This window comes from Onychostruthus taczanowskii, unplaced genomic scaffold (genome assembly GCF_017590055.1).
Source record: "Onychostruthus taczanowskii isolate IOZ18803 unplaced genomic scaffold, ASM1759005v1 scaffold3, whole genome shotgun sequence".
Taxonomy (NCBI): Eukaryota; Metazoa; Chordata; class Aves; order Passeriformes; family Passeridae; genus Onychostruthus; species Onychostruthus taczanowskii.
The window spans coordinates 8763063-8780739 of NW_024500349.1; the positions used below are offsets into that span (position 1 = coordinate 8763063).

At 40.7% G+C, this 17677-nt stretch overlaps 1 protein-coding gene across 15 annotated transcripts in view; it reads left to right on the forward strand.

Moving 5' to 3' along the window:
• Positions 1-17677, forward strand: part of KIAA1217 (KIAA1217 ortholog) — a 177640-nt gene that overhangs the window by 116851 nt on the left and 43112 nt on the right. For all 15 annotated transcript variants that reach the window (XM_041408966.1, XM_041408955.1, XM_041408952.1 and 12 more), the window contains one exon: positions 10715-11547. In XM_041408966.1, the coding sequence (XP_041264900.1) occupies positions 10715-11547 (833 nt within the window). The remainder of the gene's footprint in view (positions 1-10714; positions 11548-17677) is intronic.

Consider the following 17677-nt stretch of genomic DNA (forward strand, 5'->3'; position numbering starts at 1 on the left):
GAACTGTTCTGTTCCCTCCCTGTTTGTTTAGCTTGGCCTCTCAAATCCAAAGAGCTTCTGTGGGATTTTCAGTCTTCAAGGAAACACCACACATGTAGGTATAAACATGGACAGTGGGCTGGAGAGTTGATGTGAAAATGTCAAGGTCAGTTTGAAAGAGCTTTTCAGGATCATGGAGAGCAGAGTGGAGTGCAGTGGCAGCAGCACAGCCTGGCTGGATGCCAGTGTGTGTCACCTGGGTGACTCTGTGAAGGACAGCAGCTTGGGGGCTGTGTTCTGCTCCCTCATTTTTGCCATGGGGAAGCAACTGAGACTAGGATCAGGATGAGGTCAAACATTTTTTTTCTTCTCTTCTGAGTGTTTGGAGGCAAAGCTAAGCATCAGTCTCCTTTCATAGAAGAAACTGACCTCGTCATGGTACCGTCCTAAGTGGAGAGAAGAAAGATGCTGATGGCAGTTCCCCAGCTGCCTTCGTATGTCTTGTGTATCAGAGCCAGCAGAGCTGGGAGATCCTGCAGACAGCTCCACAGACTGGTCTTTGTCATCTCAAACTGTTGGTTTCTTGGATCAAAATTAGAAGCTGGGTGGGCAATAGGACTGGTGAGGTGGCATGAGACCTTCCTTGGCAGAAAAAACCCCAAATCTCAAAACCCAAATCCACACCTAGAATCGTAGCCCCAAACCCCCAAATACAGGAGAAAATATGCTTGCTTTGTAGTTCAGCTCTAAAAGCTGTCATCAGTGAACTGTCTTTCCATTTGGATTCTGTTGGACTGAACTAATTTGTTGAATTTAAGCAAAACCCAATTGACTCCATCACAAACTTTGTTCTGGAGTGCTGAGAACAAAACCAAGTCTTGAGTTAGTGACCGGCTATCACCGGAAGTGCTTCCCTGTTTTCTGTCAAGGAAACAGTTGTTTACAGCACTATAAGGCATTAACTACGTAATTATTTCCATCCATGAAAGTAGTATTAAAGGAATAGGAACCAAAAGAGCTGTTATCAGGAGCAGAAAGAGCTTTGATCAACAGTCAGGCAATAAGTTATGTCTATGCCACATGTGGATACCCCACAGCAGACTTCAGAATATTTTCTGGCTTTATAATTTTGTGTTCTACTGATGCTTAACCTCTAACATTTTTTCTGCTTCAAAATGAGGGAAACAAGCAAGAAATAAATTGATGTGATGAGCAAATTGATGGAAAGGTTCAACAGACCAACACTGTTAATGATTTGGAAGAAAGGAGGGTGACTGGCATTACAGGTCTGTGGTGACTTGAGCCTATCATTAATATAGACATTAACATCAGGTCTAAAGTCTGAAATTAACCCAAACTTCCAGGCTTGGTCTCAGTGAAGCACAGGGTGTTGTGCCTCTTAGGGGCATGCCCTTGGTTTACACAGGGGCTTGAACTAAAAAGAAGTTCTTTTTCTGTACGGTACTTTATAAACAAATATATGGCAAGTAATTGTACATGGGATAATATAATAATGGCAAGCTAGATAATGCATGAGGGCTCTGATAAAGTAATTGAAATGGAAAGTGATGCTTGAATTGTTTGTATTCATTGTTAGAACCTACAAATTAAATTACAGCCTTGGTAATGATATAACTTATGACGTTGTGCCTGATATATTCTAAAATTAAAAGTAGATTAATTCATCTAATGAAAAGCTTTTTGTATACCTCAGACATACATGAATGTCATGTCATGTGTATGGAGAGCTATTTATATCCCTGTCTGATGTTCTGAGATATACTTTGTCATGTTAGAGTCCAATTACTGAAAATGTGCAGCCCACAAGCTTGCAATTCATTGCAGGGAAACTTAGCAAAATACAGTCATCCTTTTTATCTTGCATCTTAGCATAATAATTTCTCACTTCAGGTTTGTTAGCCTGTAAGGAAGAACATGGATAGAAGAATATTCTCTGCAACTGCAGAAAAGCACATGTGGCAATAAAATGTTCTAGGATAATTTGCTTGTTTTTTTACTCTTGATGTTTCTGAGTCTGGTTGGTCTGCCAACCTAAGCAGCTTTTTAACTAGGTCAAGTATATACATACATTCATTAAAAGGGGATGCTTGACTGGTTAGTTAAACCTGCCAAATATAAACCAGATGCTTGAATGGTAAATACTGCTTTACCCCTACATTGTAAGAAACAAGCCTTGACTGATTAAATTTGAAATAAAAATAAATAGGTTTAACATTGTTTCTGTGCCATAATAATACTTTATTATACAGCTAGTGCAAATATTTAATAAAAATGTTTTAAAATATTTTACAGAGAAACTGAAAAGTAAGCATTTAAGACAAAATGATTTTTTTTTTACATTTCTGAAAAAAACTTTATATTGCACTACATATAAATTTTGTAAAGTTCTAGTCAAGATCAATAATGGCATACAAATCTATGGTATACATTACAAATCAGAATTCACAGCAGCTGTCTAGAAAGCTGGAAGACTTCTCTGATGCTGGGCTGGGGGTAGTAAGGGGTGGAACACCTGGATTTTTAGTTTTGGCTACCAGTTCTGCTCTGATCTTTCTCCTCTTACTTAAATGCTTAGTGTCAAATTGCCATTTCATAGCAGGAAAGAGTGATACCTCCTTCACTAGTGGCTGAGACTGAGAGCAGTACTCAGAAACAGAAATGCTGTTCCTGTAATGTCCCATTAGGGCTGATTCTGTACAGCAGTATTAGCTCATGCCCATATGCTTAAATTGTATTTTTATTCCTTTGAATGCCATTTATGATGATGCAGGCAATTTTTTAGCTTCACAAAAGAAAAATCAGACAAAAATTGAAACCAAGAGCAAAAGAACCAACCCCCCAAAGCAGAAGATAACTGCAGGACTGGGAAGGGTTTGTGTTATGAGATTTTCCCTTGTGATATTTAAGTGTCATCTCTTTTAGACTGTAAATGCTGTCTTTTTAAGGAGCCAATTTCCATATTCTTTAGTATTTTTGTGGATAGAAGGGAGTGAAACATAATTTCTGTTCTAATTTTTGAAAATGTATTTACCTTTTCTATTATTTCCTCTTAAAAAAACCCAAAAGAACAAAACAAAAACAAAAAAAACCAAAAAAAACCCCCAAAAAACCACACAAAACAAATCAAACCAAACAACCAATCATAATGGCTTATGTGGTGTGCTGCAGAGATAACTGTGGGATTGATTTATGGGACCCCGAAGTTCAGGTTACCCAAGTGGCTCAGGTGCCTGGTTAATGAGTAGACAGCTCCTCCACAGGAGGAGCTTGTGCTTCCTTCTACAGTGGCACTACCAATCTGAGGAGGTGAAAACCTTGTAAAGTTCATTTTGCTGAATTTTTTTCTAGAATTCTGTCTACTGAGTTTGTTAAATAGTTGGAGGTCTTCACCTGTTGGGGAATGAATATGTATGGGTCTCATAGTGTTGCCTTTGAAATGCAGCGTGTTACTGAAACAGAGGTTACTCACCATTTTATTCATGGCTTTCCCCTCTGTGAGTCTCTTTTGTGGTTCACTCCAGTATGTTAGTCTCTTTCTATGCATCTTATAGGCACACATTAAAAAATGATTGAGCGACTGAATCACATAGTGTTACACAGTTTGTGACTAGGTGACATGCCAAGGAGGTTATTTAGTGACTAATTTCGAATGGGAGGAGAAATTGCAGGCTTGTCACGTGGAAAAGTACTTCAGTTTATTGAAACAGCATTACTTAGATGACCGGATAAAGCAAGATGGCCTGGTGTGAGCAGAGGGAAAAAGGAACATTTTTCCTGTTTGAAAACCTTTTTGCAGAAGACATGGATATACAAAATATTATACCATAGACCAAGGATTGATACTCAAGACTGAAAACAAAAAGTGCTTTATTAGAAGAAGTGGAACCAAATGTTCATCTCACTGCTGTAGCCATTTGAGGGATTTCCTTAAGAAACAGTAAGTGACTTTAATTACTTCAAAGCAAAGATCTTATCAAAAATTGTTTTATTGGTCTGTAGGCAACAATGTTGTCTAAGAGTGTAGTAAGAGTGCTAGTATTTTAAATTGTAAAAACAAATACTCAGGATAGCATCTGGATAGCTGAAGAAGTTATGTCCAAAAGAGCAGACTGTGTAGGATTTGCTCTGCAAACTCTCTTGTCTGCTTGTTTGTGTGATCCCTCTTCAGCATGCACATTGACTTACAGGCAAGGTGAAGCAATCAAACATTATTTTTGATATTACCATCACATTTGTTTTGTGGTTAGCTTAGAATTTTATGGATCTGTTTTACGTTCAGTAAAAAGTGAACTAGGTATTCTTTGTTTTCCCCATGGGAGCTTTAGGATATGGTATGAATTAAGCTTATACGTAGTCAGGGATATAAAAGGACATACTGAGACATGTAAATTACCTTGAGGTAAAACATTTGGATTGCTGTAGGGACTGGATTCATACACAAGTGTGTATTAAACATATATGTATAAAATAAGGGAAAATAATGTTAAGAATGTGTTTGATGCTTTATGGTATGGCAAGGGGAATGATAGTGTGTCTGAGCTTCAAGTCAATGTACTGGTAACCATAGTATGGTATCCTAGAAATTCTGCTTGTGAGTATCAAATAGTGCTTTTGCCAAAATCTCTGTGCACACCTGCACAACTGGGAGAAGGATATGGGGACTGGATGTCACAGTGACATTGGGTAGTATGGTGACAACCCTTATTTATGTTTCAGTCAGAATGCCTCCTCTCCTCTAAAATGTCCTCTAAATTCCACCTTCTAAGATAGCGAGCATCATCTTCTGCTTCTCCAATTTTGTTCATGTCAGCTTCTAGCTAGCTGACCCTGGTGAAAATAAAAGTAATCTATGAACATAGAAACTAGAAGACTGGATGATTTCACCATCACTAATCATCACAGACTTAAACTAAGAAACATCTTCTGTTGACTGATTGTGTTGCTGTTCATCAAGGGAAAGAAAAAACCCATAGAATTAAGAGCATAAATGGAAGAAGAAAGACCCAGTTATTCTCTTGACACATCCACCATATATGTAATCAGACCCCAGAAAGAGAAAGTTCCTGTTTTATAGATGTTCTGAATTTTTATCTCAATTGTCCTTTCACCATAATACAGAGATTTTTACAGCTATATATAAACTATATATAGTTTATACCAAAACTATACAAAAGGACTGAAGAACTGAAACCTAGGTATTATGATACTGGGAAGTTGATTATAAATGTTGAGGTTTCTTAGGGAGCTCTGCAACTCCTTTTCTGGAACATTAGCCAGGAAAAAATAATAGCAATATATGAAACATGTTAAGAACAGCTAGTTGGGTCTTGGACTTCCCCATTCACTGGAAGTTTGAATGTCTGAAATCAGTTTTATTTTACCAGTGTGTGGTTCCCATAATGAAAAACAATTGTGAACCCTGGCAGCTTCTAGAACCTTGTACTGTGGGGCCGGATACAACTGAGGCCAGGTTCCAACATAGACAAGGACAGTGGTTGCATGGTCTGAAATAATTTTTTTGGGCATCAGAGGGCCCATTCTTAGCCAAAATTGCCAAGTAAACTTCTAGTCTGGAAGCATTGCCAAGGAGTGATGGCCATTGAAACCCCAGCATGTCTCACTGCTTGGTAACCCCAAACTACCAAGCACCCACCCTGCTGAAGAGAATGTGGAAGAGTTGGGGTGCCTACCCCAGATCAGACTCCGACCAAGTCGACCCAGTTCTATGAGTCTGGAAAGCCAAAGCTCTAGAGCACCTCAGGGATGTGTAAGAAATAACATCACTGTTGACTGAAATCTAATGGGTGTTTTTTTCCAACTTTTGTCATTACTGATGCTTTTTGAAATGTTTCAGCTCTCTTGGATTAGGGTTGTCTGCTGAAAGTACATATATTTGAAAAGTTTCTGATCAGAAACAGCTAAAAATTATGCTGATGTGTTTGATGTTTTCAAATATGACATTGGGCAGCTGAAGGAACCCACAACTGCAACCAACATGATTTTTTTTCTGTAACAATTCTGAAATTTATAGGTGCTAGAAGGCATTCTGTGAGAAAGCAAGAAGAGACAAGTGTGACAGCCTCTCAGTGATGTCTGATTTGGCTTCAGACAGATAGTTTTGGTACAGATACTTAAAATTCTCATTAACTATTTACCAATTCTGCAGTTTTCAAGTGTACTTTTTCTTATTGTAAATTATGTTATTTTAGAAATATTAATAATATTTTCAAATATTAAAAAAATTGAAAAACTATTTTTTTCAAAAGTGGATTTGTGCTTTCAGCTCTCCAAATCCAACTGGAATGAAAGATCAGTCATGACAGCAGTGTTATCATATAGTGCAACTAATGGTGAAGCTGAGGGGTTTGGACAACTAGTACAGTGATATTGTCAGTTTATTTTTAAGAAAAGAGAACAAACTAATGGATTTTAGTGTTGTTGGATTAAGAGTTCCTTAATTAAGTCTTTCCTCAAGTGGAAAAGTAAAGGATTGCCTTCCTTTTTGAGTTTTTTTTTTTTCTATTGAGCGATTTTCATGAAATACCTCTTTACAGTTTAATTTATCAGTATTGTATCAGTACGTAGTATTTCTGTAGCTTTTTCATCATAGATTCCAAGATCTCAATAAAATTCTTTGCAGGTGTCCTATGTTTACTGTTGGGTGAGCCAGCTTGCAGAGCAGAGGAACACTTTCCTCAGGGAAGTTCAGTGTGTCAAAGGGAGAGTAAGAAAAGTAATAGCTTCACATGGCTGAGAGGTGATTAATGGAGCCTGTTGGGAACTCCCCAGTGTCTCCAAGAGGGTGCATGAATGATCTTCATCTTGGGAACATGCTCTGTGTAGGTATTTTGGCAGTCTGAACATCCTGGGGCAAAGCTAGTTGCTGTGTTCTCTGGTGATGTAGACAAGGCCCAGGAGAGCACAGGGAAGGGCTGCCAGGTCAGAAACTTGGCCTACTTTTCCCTTTGCCTGAGTTTCATATTGAGATTGTAGCAGATAAAGGCTTGAGTCAGGCTGTGTGTCTGGTACCCGGCCGCACCATGAGCGGGAGCGTTGGTGCGGTGCCCGTGAGTCAGCGGCAGGCTTGGTGCCGGGCCGTGGCTGGCATTGCCCTGCTGGCTGGCATTGCCCTGGTGGCTGGCATTGCCCTGGTGGCAGGCATGCCCTGCTGGCTGACATTGCCCTGGTGTGTGCAGGCATGGCTCTGCATGCCCCGGCTGCAGAGACACCGGCTCTGCTTGTCCTCTGTGCAGCCACCAGGAGTGAGGCTCGTTGTACCCACCTGGCTGGATGGATAACTGGTTCACTGACTTTGTGCATATAGACGTTTTCAAAATATAGCAAGTTATTCAGGGTGCCAACAAGCTTTGAAGTAAAGAACATAACTGGGTTTATAGAACACTCACTCTTTAGCATTTAGAGACTCAGTTTAAAAAAAACTAGCAAAATCTGTATCTTATAGACTTAAGTCTTATTCAACTGACCAAAAACCTCCACAGCAGATGTGTAAACCTGGTGTAATCTTTTTTAGTACAGAAAGATTCTCGGTGATGTGAGATTTTTCCCTCAAATATTTTATACAGAAATGGTTGTAGCTGTTTGCCATATTTTAACCTAAGGATTGATAAGACAAGTTTCCATTTCCAGGATGTACAGTTTATAGGCAGTTGGAACAAGGAAGAGCTATGTGCTAAAGAAAACCCCACCCTCAGGTAAACATATTACATGAGTGCAGTCGAAAAGCACATGATCCAGGTCTTACACTAAAAAATCTTGCTTTTGCCCTCAAAGCAATCGTGTGGGACAGCTCAGTATTTATCTGAGCCTCTAAATAACCAGTATTTAGAGGCTCAAATAAACCCAATATCCTTTTTCTCTGTCTCTGAGTCATGCGAAGTTCAGGAACATGTGGCTCAAGACAGCCTGTGTAGAAGAGTATAGGGTTTTATTGAGCAACATGGGGGTTTTGTGGTGGATGAGAGAAGATGAAAAACAGCACAGAAAGTGGGCTATATGTGAGAGAGTGATGAAAAGAGAAATGTGAAGGATGGTCTTTCCTTGCTTTTCATCTGTACCTCTTTGGTGTGCCTAGAGTATCACACCAAAAGAGGTACAGATGTGAAGGAAGAAGAGACCATCCTTCACATATTTAAACTTACCATTAGCAAAGAGTCTGGAGGAGAGAGAAAAGTGGAAAGAGAGGAAATACCAACCACGTGGCAGAAGACACTGTAATCCACGGAGTAAAGTTGCCTGGCTCCTGGTGACCAGCTCAGGTCCCTGCCCAGCCCACATGCCCCAGTGAATCTTTCCTGGGCACCCTGGACTCTCTGGCTCCAGGAGTTTCCCCTTTGGTACACTCCACCCAGGGCCTGAGTCCTGGCTTAAAATAGCAGGTGAACTTCTCAGAAAGGGGTTGGGTGCCCAGGTGTTTGTGCCCTGCCCAGCCCAAGGGAGCCTTGATTGAGGCTCTGTACTCCAAGTGCTACTTCAAAGTAAAAGTAAACAATGTTACATACAACAGTACTCAGACACAAGATTTTGAGCAATAGCTCAGTCCCATATTCAAATTATTTTCCATCTTAAAAGTATTCCATCTAAATGATGTTATGGTGGAAAATAGGAATTTTTCTTTGACAGGTTGCTTTGACTTATGAGAAATGAATGAGCATATACAGGAATATGAAGTCCAGAAGTTGAGGGAAATTAAACCCGTTGCTTTCAAATCTTCCCATGGAAATTTTCTCCTGTCTGCAACATAACATTGGAATTTTCCTCTCACTGCAACCCAGCATATCCTCGTGACTATGGTTTCCTTCACAGATACTATTCCATTTGTTGTAGCTTTATCTGAAGCAACTAAACAGGGTATTGTGTAGCTTGTACAGTAGAAATCTAGGAGCATTTTCTTTCTCTGGCTTCTTCTGTTGGTGTAAAACATGTGTATCTGCCTGTCCTTGAAGGCAGGATCCCAAAGCTGCTCAAGTCAGGAGTCATTTTGTTCTGCTGGCCTAGGGCCAGAGTCAGTACACACAATATAGCTTAGTATGTTGCAGTGGTTCTTCAAGCCAGTAGAAAACTATGTTGAATTCCCTCTTATAAAGTGATTAATACTGTTTAGTTATATTTTAATTATATCTTATTTAAAATTCAAGACTAGACTTATTCTCTGTGCAAATGAAAAAATTATGCCATGTTCCTGTTTGACTTCATAATTTTTGTCTGGCTCATTTTATGACCCATCCCAGTACACACCTTTGTTCTGTTACACTTTTTTATTATTGCTGTGGCCACAATCATATTATCTCCTTTCTTCTTTCTAATACCTGATACTGTTGATCTCTGGCCCTGGGGAACATTATTTCTAATTCCTGAGTGCAGAACGTGCTGTGATAAGAACAGTTATTGTTTATATACTGACACTGCAATTCCCTTACCAGTGGAAAAACCTGTGGTGGGGCAGGAATAATCTTGCTTCATCTGCCATGGATCACTGTAACTACAATGAATCCAGTCACATTATCAAAGCAAGGAGTGAGAGGGGAGAAAAATTGTGTACACTTCAGATCAGCAACATCCACATTATTTTGTGCTCTGTAACTTTAGGAATGTGTAGTCAGGCTTGGTGATACACAGTTTTCTAAAATCCCTTAGAGGTGCTGGAAAGGGAAGATGAAATTGTCAGCATGAATTTTAGAAATTATAATTTTTTTTCTTATGTAGTTAGTCCTCAGCTGACTTTTTCATCTCCCTGTTCATCTATCTTACCCCAAGAGCACCAGAGCAGGCACATGATGCTTTCTAGAAGGAGAATTTCTCCTGTCTATCGTTGACAGCGTTCAGCCATCCAGACAGGCCATGGCTGCGCACAGTGAGGTTCTGCACTCTCAAAAGCACATGTCCATTGCAGATTTTTGCCAAGCCTCTCTTAACAAAGCACTAATAGATTTGTTTTGGAAGTTTCTCTTTTCTTTTCCTTACTTGCTCATTTCTTACTGCTGCTGCTTGCAAAACTATGATAAAATGTTCAATGACTTTCTGAGCATGTGCTCTACAAACTCTCTGAATCACTCTTATCTTTGCAATGGCACACGTTACATAGGGTCAGACTGTTTTCACATAAGTTGGCTGTGTTACAGTCAATGAATGCGTGTGTTTTTCTACTGTGCTTTGTGTATCTTTTGTGTAAGAAAGACCACATCAAGTCATTAGCAAAAGCTTAAATCCTGCACTGAAGAAAATGGCTAATTAGTTGTAATATTTCTTGTTCTTGTCTAAGGACTTCAGGTATGTTTGTGATGCCAGAGCATCAGCATTTTTATCCTGCTTTGGAATCAGTGAACTCTAGCCTGTGTGTCTGATCAATAAACTGTGTAAGTCTGTCACTGGCTACACATACGTGGAACACCTGGCACCACAACCCCTGATTTCAGCTTCAGTAGCTGTGAATATCAGATTAGGGTGAGATGGTTTTTGCAAAAGTAAAAGCATTTTTAAACCTCTCATATTCCTTTAACATACAGCCCATTTTATTGCTATTTATAGTTGTTATTTCTGTTAGGCACTGAGGTCCCAAAGTGTTTTATTTATACAGATGTCAAATTATTTTGTCTTGAGGATTTATTTTTATTTCCTAATTTTCTGTAGACAGCCCACATCATCTTTTGCTCATTCAGTGATTTTGTATCTGAGGTGTTTTTTCTTTTCTTTCCAGATGCAGAGGGAAATTGCTTATACGGGACGAGATGGCCCAAGTGGTTCCCGCCCTGGATCTGCCACACACCCTCTGCACGCGATGCCCAGCTCTCCACCCTCCACCCCGGTGCCCCACTCCATGCCTCCCTCTCCATCCAGGATTCCCTATGGTGGGGGCCGGCCCATGGGTGTGCCAGGCAATGCCACCATCCCCAGGGACCGGCTGTCCAGCGTGCCAGCCTCGCGCTCGATATCGCCTAGCCCAAGCGCCATTTTGGAGAGACGGGACGTGAAGCCAGATGAGGACATGAGTAACAAAAACCTCACCCTGATGCGAAATGAAAGCCTGTACGGTGACCCTTACTTGTTTCACGAGGGCAGGATGAGTGTGGCTGCACCGCACTCCGGACACCCCCTCGATGTCCCCGACCACATTGTGACCTACCATCGCAGTGCCATGAGGTCATCGAGCACTTACTGCAACCCCTCCATGCAGCCTGAAATGCTGGAGCAGTCCTTGTACAGACAAAAGTCACGGAAGTACCCAGAGAGCCATTTGCCCACTCTTGGCTCTAAAACACCTCCAGCCTCACCCCACAGGGTGGCTGACATGAGAATGATCGATATTCATCCTCACCATGGCCCTCACATTCCCGCCCACACCATCCAGCCTGACAGGGCTTCCCCCAGCCGCCAGTCCTTCAAAAAGGAGCCAGGACCGCCTGTGTTTGTGGATGCCAAAGCGCGGAGTGCTGTTGGCCTCCCAGGCATGGCCGAGGCAATGCCCTCTCCCGTGGACAAGCAGGCTTTTGGCTATGGGTCACCCACCATGCCCAAGGACAAGGAGACAAGGTAAGGCAGAGCTGGGGCTTAATTTATGCAAATGAGAAATGCTCCTAATCTGCACATCCTTTGTTGTTTAAGACTCAGGGGACAATGTAATGTGTAGGAGGTAGCTGCACCCTGCTGCAGTGTTTATTAGCTGTCTGTCAAGGTAGTTAGTAATTTAGGGGAGATGTGACACCATCCATTATTAATTTGAAAGTATTGTCAACCCATGATGAATCCCTAGTTATTTTCATTTGTGTAAATTTCAGTCATTGGAAAAAATATAATAAAATAAAATGATTAACTGGGATTTTTCTTTGCAGACAGCCAGATCATGTTACAAGAACAAATGATGTTCTGTTCCTGCTAATAAGGGAATATGTTTCACCCCCATTAAGAATGACACTCTGATATTACAATTTGGGTTCTTTATGGAGTCAAGTTTTTCTCATCTAGTGTTAGGAAATGGGAAGAATTTATCATTACTGTCTTATCTCCTGTAAAATGTGAATTTGCATAAAAATAGGACAGTTGTTTACAGTAATCTTCCTTGAGGGAGAAACTGCTGAGAAAAGCAAGTCTGTCCCAGGGAAGAAATTGAAACATGAATACTGTTCCCAGTAATTTTTCCAGCATCACAAGTAGGTGGTGACCTGACTCTTGTTAACTTTAGTGCAATGGCAATGATGACAATGATCTCTCCTGTCTTTTTAAGGACCAAATTTACACAGAGGTTCGTGAAGGCTTCTCCTGCCTTAGACCCTGCCCTGGGAGAGAAAAATCATTGCACTGCCAGGTGGTTGCTGTGTATTTATATGAGCTGCGTTAATCTCCAGCGTATTGTTTGTACTGTTAACTTTTATAGAGCTCTTTAGGGAAGTGAAGATGAATAGCTGGAAAATGCTGAGCTCACAGAGGCCAAAGGTAACTGCTGATTGCCTTAACCACTGGGAAGATACAGAGCTTCATATAGACCCTAGGCCTCCCCTCTGTCTAAGCAGCTTGGTCAGTTGCAGCTTACCATGCTTGGCCAGAAAAAAAGTGGGTCACGAGGTCCACTGGTGGTGAAAAAAGGGAAGAATATAAAGAAAAACAGCCACCCAAAAAAAAATTACAGGCTTATAGCTTGCTAGTTATGACGTAAGAGTACAAGATAGGGCATATTACAGTCTGAAATTGGATTTTTATGTATCTGTTTCCAAGAGAAAGTTGCATTTCAATTCAAGCCACCATTATTACAGCTAGGAAATTATTTGAAGGAAATTTGCCAATTTTAATCCATTTACAGATTGAAAATTTTACAAAGTTCATTATAGGAATTGAAAATAAGGAAGGACACCAAAAACTTTTGTGTGTGTTTGTACAATTTTCTCTCTTCCTTCTGGGCATCTCAGCTGTTCACTCAGCTGCATAGATATGCACAAGGGTGTTTGTGAATGGATAAAGAGAAACTACACAGATAGTTCTGCAGCTCCTTGAAAGGGAGTTTTTCACCAGGTTTTTTAATCCTGGTCCCAGAATATATTAACAATGAAGAAAACAAAATTTGCATAATTGCATTTCCAAATAAATACATGACCTTAAAATTCAGCATAGTGTGTATTAGTCACATGGCACTGAAAGAATCATTTTGAAAGCTGTCTTTATGGGTTGTGGCTTTTTTTAACCTTGAGGAAGTGTGACTTTCTAAAAATAATTGTAAATATCAAAAGGAATTCATGCAAATTGCATGCAATATTAAGATTTGGGTTTCACTTCTACAAACACAAAATGCTCTAAGCTTTAATTTAGCTTAATAATAATTTCATGAACTTTGAAAGCAAACACTGTTTAAACCATAGTAAAGTAAACAAGGGGTTATCCATGTTGCTCTTTTCCTTCTTCTTCAGGGATTGAGTTGTTACAAGGTTGTTGTGGATACCTGAAGAGTGATGTACATAATGGCAGGATGGTATCCCCTACCTTGTTGTGTAGGACTTAGAATTTACACCCATAAACAGTATGGGCTTGCTTCTGTGAGAAAGATTATTTTTGGGATTGTAGAGATGGGGCTGAATTAATTCTCTTCCAGGCATGGTAAATGAGCTGTAGGCTGCTCTGTTGTGTATGTTATCCAAGTGCCTGAGAGCCAGGCCACAGCAAGCACGTGGCAGTGTGTTCAGTCAGCCTGCCTGCAGAGGCGTCAGCTGTGGGCAGATGGAGGAGCTCCTAGCCTTGGAGCTACTGAGGAGAGAGGTCTTTTTCATCTCTGCACTGTGGCGTGAGAAACTCCCCATCCTGACTCATTCAAGAGCATACTGAGGACCATACAGGCACCAAATCTATCATCTCAGCACAGTTGTTGCTTTAACCCCTAATGGAGTGTGCTGAGAGCAAAGAAATCTTCTCTTGTGTCATGACTTGATGGAAATTTCCTCAAAGTAGCACTGTCACAACCTCAGGACAATGCAAGTTTAAGTATAAATCAGGGCAAAGATTGAAAGGGATAGTGACAATGCCAGAAGTAAAAGTGAATCTCTCTTCCCATCTCAATTCTCCTTCAATTTTGCAGTCCAAGGCTGAACTGGGATATCTCTTACTTTATCAGAATATGTTGGGTGCTTAAAACAGATAAGACCTCTCATTGACTGTGAGATGAGAAAAAACCTCCTGGTTTTGCTGAACAAAGTGGTTCCATTACCTTTGGAACATTAACTGCAGCAGATTTAGATCTACAAGAGATGAAAACTGGTATTTCTGAGCTCTTCTGCTGGAGTTTCCCATTTTAATTTGGCACCGCGGAAGCCAGTTTCATCAAGCCTGTTATTTAAGGCAGAGTTGAGAGGAATTTAATTGCTTCATGTAATGCTTTCTTTTAACTGTTTTACCTTGGCTATTTCCAAGATAACTACTTCTGTGGTATAAAGGATTGACTAAATTCTTGCAGTTAATTCATTTACCAGAAGAGTCCCATATAAAGCTCTTTTACAACAGTGAGAAGAAACAAATTCATGGAGAATTAAAGAAATAAAAGATGTTAGTATTTATACGCAGAAAAATATTAGAAGTTATAACAGGTTACAGCAGTTCACCTTCAAAGGGTCGTCATCTCTTAAATCTCAGGTCTGCTGGAAGAATGGGTAAATTCTTTTGTGTGAGCATGAGTTGTTTAAACAGCAATTTGCTGTCATATTTTTGGATGGCTCATTTATGTAGCTTGTGGGACATTTCTGAAAGTTACTACAGGCAAAGCAGATGTTTAAATGTTGATAAATTGGAAAAGAAGCTGTTTATCCAAAAGTGCATTAAATTAAATGCTGTTTAACTTAAAATCCTTGCACTTATAACACATGTTGCAAAATTCTAGATTACTTGATAGTGCTAAATATATATATAATAAATGCTTCTACTCTGAAACAGCAAGATAACTCTATAGAATACTATTCCTCTAAAAGCGTTTTCAGGGTGTACTATGGTTATCTTTTGCCTGAACATAACTTTTGTCCTCTTCTTTTTATGCCATACTAGGGAGAAATGATGACAGTTGGATTGAGAAAAAAATGTGATGACATTATTGGCTCATGGTTTGCAGTTCAAGACTAAAGTGTAATGGCCACATTTAGATTATTAGATATTGTTCCCCTCACAAAACCACTGTATAGTTTGATATGTTGAAGTACAGATGGACACTGTATGCATTAGGAAAACTTACCTTACTTTATAAAGTTATGAACAGTGAGAGACTCCATCAGCAATGCACTGAGCATTTTATGAGGGGGGCTTTACAAATACACAGTCTCAGACACTTTTCACAGGACCAAAACTGCATATTCCTCTGTGGAAGGTGTTAAATAACCAGCCAGAAGAAAATGAAGTCAAATGACCTATACATGATGGAGGAAAGGCAAACTGTATTTTATCTTCCTTGTGTTAGAGGAACTGTTTGTAGGGAGATGCAGGCTCTGGGATAAGAGCTGTCAAATAGTGTAACAGCTAGTGTGCTTCAGAGCTTCCTTTTCCTCTTTAGTCTCAAGATGTAGAAGGTTTGAGTTAAATCTTCTCCTTAGAGGACTGACATTTACCTGTGTGAAACCTTCTGTGGGAAGAAAGCAGAATACAGAAGAATTCTGCTGATCTTTGGTTCCCACCCTTCCAAGAAACCCACTCATCTGTTTTGCCATAAAGTGTAAGACACCTTCACTTTGCCATAAAGTATAAGACACCTTCACTTGGTTCTGGGAAAGTCATTGGGAAAAACAGTCTACTCCTGTTTCCTTTCTTTTCCCAGTGAGCTAAAAAAAAAAAGGTAATGAAATGTTTCTATCATAGAGTAATATAGGAAGAAATGTGTATATTTCTCTGTCTCTGACCCCCTTTTCATTGCTTCATTTGGAGCTTAACCATAAAATAGGAAGTCACAGAAATTTTTTTCTCCAGGAAGGTGTGCCAGGTAGTTCATGGTGCAGATTTGGTGTTTGAGTACATCTGTTGTGGATGATGTGCTGCATAGCCCAGGGTTGGACAGGAACATGAATGAACAGTTACACAGACCAGTTTTATTCTGTGTGTGTATGAAGTATCTTCTCAGTGATGTGAATATTAAAGATGTCCCCAGAAAAGGGAAGTAACATGTCATGCTTAAATAGCATTGTTGTGACAGGTGGATACCAATTCAGCAATATGCTGTACTCCTTCTTGGAATTACTTCCAGTTAACTGCAGTAGAAGGAGTAACATGAAAGATCAGTGAAGCTGTAAGGAAGAAATCTGAAATCTGACATATCAGTGCATGGTCCCCAGAAAAGCAAGGACTTGCTTTGGTTCTGCTGAATTTCAGATGCTGAGGCAGGGCCCCAGTTCCTGGACATACCTAGTGCCAGAGCTGTAGGTCAGGCTGCTGGGGAGAAGAGGGCTGGTAAATGGCCTGTCCCTGCCTTCCTGGCCAGGGTCTGTGAGAAGCCACAGCCAAGTCTGAGAGAGTTGTGCTGGGCGTCGCTTCTGACCTTGTCCTCTCCTTTCCTCCCCTGCCATGCTCTGACTCTCCCAACATTCACAGGAAAACAATGTGAAACAATGCCTTTCTGTGCGCAGGCTGATAAAATAGCCATTTCTTTCCCAACTGCTGTAAAAGGGACCCTCCCTGCTCTTCCTGGGTGGTGGAGAGATGCAGCTTTATCTGGGAAATTAATCTGGAAGCCGAGACGGGTTGGCTCTTCTTGGGCTACCACCCTTCTGGTGGCACCAAGAAGGGTGTTCTCTGTCTGCCCTCTGTCCTAGTGCTCCACATCCTGGCCTGCCCTGTGTCACTGGAGTGCCAGCCTGTCCCATGCCAGAGAGCCCTGTCTGCCCCATCCATGGGACTCCGGCCTGCCCTGTGCAGGCAGAGCTGCTGGTTCAGGCTGGTCCCAGCTCCCCTCTCCACAGCAGTGAGCACAGCAAGAGGTAGAAAACACACTGCCAAGAATCAAAAATCACAGTGTTTGTTGTGTCAATGCTGGCATCCCTGACCTTGCACAGCTTGAGGAAAGCATTTTTTTCTCCCTCCTGGAGCAGAGTCTGCTCCAGCCCTTCATAAGGAGGTTGGAGGCAAAGGGGTCCACTGCAGATCCTGTCCGTGCTCCTCTGGGCTTTGTGACAGAGCTGGGCCACCTGCCCTCCAGCCACATGAGCCCAGGTTACAGCCCCACCACCACGCCACCTGCATCTCTCCCTGCCCACGCTGGAACATGCTGCTTCCCACCACCTTCAGTCCTACCACCTCTGAAAATCAGGCTGTTTTATTTAATGCCTAAAAGGCACCTTTCAGACACCTGTTTTTGAAATGTTTCATGCTAATGGCCATAACAAATCTGGGTGTTACAGTGGAATTATTACAGGAAAAATCTGCCTGGTTTCTAACAGAGTAACTCCAGAGCACATGTAGATTCTTCACATTCTTAATGCTTTTACCATATGAAAAATAATGTGTTCTGTGCAATTGATTCCAGTATTTCATTCGTTTTTCATCATCTCCTATCTTGGAACATCCCTCTCCCTCTTAACAACATACTTTCCTAGATTTCATGGCAAAGGACAAGATCAGCTTTGTGTTGCCATAATATCTTTTGAAGCAGAAAATTGTTTCCAGATTATCTAATGTGGGATGAAAAAAAACATCATATTTATGGATTGGTAAA